The 3452-nt window shown below is 39.5% G+C and overlaps 1 protein-coding gene across 1 annotated transcript in view; it reads right to left on the bottom strand.

Annotated features, from left to right (window-relative positions):
- The window catches only part of LOC108573536, a 5929-nt gene extending 5402 nt beyond the window's left edge, over positions 1-527 (bottom strand). Inside the window, 1 exon segment of the mRNA XM_017935999.1 lies at positions 317-527. Coding sequence (XP_017791488.1) covers positions 317-525 — 209 coding nt within the window. The 5' untranslated portion in view covers positions 526-527.
- Between the last annotated feature and the right edge of the window lie 2925 nt (positions 528-3452).

The raw sequence follows: 3452 nt of genomic DNA, 5'->3' as shown, positions 1-3452 counted from the left end.
AACAAAAACAAATTTACAATATATTAAGAAAAACCACTATTTATTTAAATGTAAACATATTTCTATAATTACATTGGATATTTATCTCGTAAAGTACGAGATGCCAAGCATCAACATCGTAACAAAGAAACTTAAGGAGGGTGAAGGTACGCGAGAATAACATTCGAATAGAAAAGAGAGAGCAGCTGATGGCGTAAGCATGTAAGACAAAGATGACTATATCTAAAAGAGAGAGAAAGAGATAGAGACAGCAACACGAAAGAAAGAACCGAAAAGGTAAAAATTTAGAACAGTGTCAGGAAATATTATTACTCACAATGCTTCGTTGCTAAAATTGGGCGATTTTGGAGGATCAAGCTGATGTAATTGGCAATAAAGAACATCAAAGCAAAAGAAGCCCATCTCGGGCTTCACTATCACACTGTTTCTCAACTGTGTGCCATTTTGTAACACTGAACCATTACACGGAACACTCGATGAATTGTTCAGCTTTTGCTTTTTCGTTCCACAACAACCTGCAGCCATGTTTCCTTAGTCGATTCCTTGAACGGACGCGACTACTGCAGATACAATCGGTCCTCGACCCACACGTCTCCCATTCTTCTCGGTCGTCGCGGACTCAATCGCGCGCGCGTTCCGTTAGATGTCCTCATACTCGCCAAAACAGCTGTTTCATTATCCGCCATTTGTCGAAAGCGCGGCATCAGTTAGTCAAACTTGAAAATTGGCGGTAGTGTTCGCGGTTTTATTCGTGCTGATACGTTTACGAAGATTAATAACCTAAATTTGAAGTAAATGAAACAATTAAGCAAGAAATAGACGCGACACGATTTACGCAAGTAAGTACAGCTAAATAGTTGCATTTAAATCTAGCATTATACAATACGGTAGGCATACTCGTTTCGAACGAAACAGAATTCGATATATCACTCGTGTAGCATGAATGCGTGATCAGTGCGTGAAAAGGAAAGACTATTACTCGATTGTTCGTTTTATATATAAGAGAAATCAACGTATAACTATGATCTAGGTTTTGCAACGTACACAGATTTACTTGTCAAACGACTAATATATACGTATATTCGCACTGAATAACCTTATTCGACGATGATATTATAACTTTTACATTTCTCGGTGTAACGATGTGATACGTGATAATTAGAGTAACGTCCACTTTCAAAATTTCTCGCTAGGAATGTACAATGCAGTCTCAGCAGAACAAGCAGAGGCATTCAAATCACTTTAACAGACAACCATGAATACAATTGCTTGAAGAAGAAACTATGCCGAGGGCACCGACTTTTCTAACCCCTTACCTGGCACCTGCTCACGATGCACCGGAGAAGCCCGAGGCGTGACAGCAGATTCAACCTGGCAACGTGTACTTGCTTGTAGCTGTCCGGTATATTGCCAAGTGGCTATATTTTTTCTGACAGCTGACATCGTATACCCACAGTTTATCGCATAACGGTTGTACAATTTGTGCCAAGTGTCTAGTAAAAATGACAAAGTCACCATTTTTATATCTAGAAACCATGACTACGTAATAAACAAAGTACTGCCAAACCACAAAGTTGAAAACTGATCGACATCGTGTTCGCGGTGTATGTGTATAGTGTCGCGTATAAATACTATTTACGTAAACTTATTCGAATAAACGAAAAAAGAAAGAAGAAAAAGCGCAAACTAATAAAAACATCGAGTTAATTCACGTAAGAACGATATGAAAATGAATCCACCGTGCACGATCAATTTCTAATTTAACGTATAGAAAAAAGTCTCGTGTAACTCGGGTTACAAGTGTTTCGAAGTGTGTTCCACGCGAAGATTTTTTGTCACGGAAAATGCTTGCCGACAAAGTTACCGTGAACAAGGAGACTCACTCGATGCTGTCAATGGAATAAAAATAGGTGAGTACTTCGCTTCTATATTTACTCCGCGTGTGTGTGCGCGCGCGCGTGTGTGTGTGTTCGTGTCGCGATACATTATTCGAATCTCGCTCACGATGGTCATTTCCAATCTCGTGCATACGTGTATCCGTAACATACCTTGTTTGTATTTATTGCGTGCAATTTATCCACGAACACGTTATATAAAATGTGTCATAATACTTTGAACGGCGGTGTCTGACTCACATTTACGCAACCTTTACGCGGCGTTTGAGTCGAATTATTTCGAATCAGATATACAAGAAGCCCTCGCTACACGGATATTCAATGAATGGAAAATCCGAAAGCGCGAAACATTGTTGGGCAACATTAAGAAAATCCTGTTTCTTTCCTAGTTTAATTAAGATTTAGAGGGCAAACGTGTTACGCGTTGCATTGTGTATTCGGACAATATTTTCTAAGCTGTACCCCACGGAGTTTTATCTTGTTCGATTCACGGTCTGTGAGCATAAGTCTAGTTTCTCGCTTCGGGAGAGTCATCTTTCGTGCGTTCGTCTGTTCTCACTCGCCTTCTGTGAACGCATCATACAAGATATTTATCATTGAAATAGGCATCGCTGACATCTCTCGCCATCACACGTTCTAATTTACGCTCCGCAAATTATCCACGCTTCTGTGGTGTGTTGCTGTGTGTACGCTGGTAGTTAGTAGCACCTTAAGCAACGTCGAGTTAATTACAGTAATCGATTCGACAGTTTAGCGACGCGTCGATTCACGTGTGGTTGGTACGACACGTCGTAAAGGTAAATGTCGTACGACACGATCTCTCGATGTATTTATGAAAATGTATCGACATGTTTTTTTCGAGAGAGAGAGAAACGATCGATAGGTTATTTTGGCGGTATGTTTCCAACGTGATTTTTCCGTCCATCGATAAATTAACAACGGCGGGCTATTCCACTCGCAGCACACAAAATGCATTTACCGGTTTAACGTAGTTACAGTTGGTGTTGATAATGCACTTGTATGCATCCCACGGACGCGGTTTCACCATTTAGGCTGCCAAACAAAAGTTTGGCCAGCAAGGTACACGAACCGACTGTCGGTACACCAGCTATGGTTCAGCTTGAAAAAATAGACACGTCGCGACGTTTATGTTAGGCCGTCGCGTAAGTTCGATTTTTATAATTCGGATTCATATCTCTAACAAACTTTTAAATTTAATAAAAAAAATATGTAAACGCCCTCTGGTTGCATACATTTTTTTTATTTCTTTGGTAAAACCATTATGGCGTCGCTACAGAATTTCCTTGGATCTTTGTTCAAATAATTCTCGCTTTAATATTATTTCACTCTGAATGAAAATAAAAATTGGGATAATTCTTTCAGATAAACTGCTGCTTTTTCAAAAATAAAACATTGAAATTACGACGAAAATCGAGATAATTTATTTTCAAACAAAGTGCCGCTTTTTCAAATATAAAAATTCATCGTAATAAGGACGAAGGCTGGCGGACAATTGAATAGAATCGAAGGTTGCGCGTGATGCAACGGTGCAATTAG

Source organism: Habropoda laboriosa, unplaced genomic scaffold (genome assembly GCF_001263275.1).
Source record: "Habropoda laboriosa isolate 0110345459 unplaced genomic scaffold, ASM126327v1 scaffold148, whole genome shotgun sequence".
Lineage (NCBI taxonomy): Eukaryota > Metazoa > Arthropoda > Insecta > Hymenoptera > Apidae > Habropoda > Habropoda laboriosa.
The sequence above is the reverse complement of the archived record's forward strand: the minus strand, read 5'-3'. Positions and strand labels throughout refer to the sequence as shown.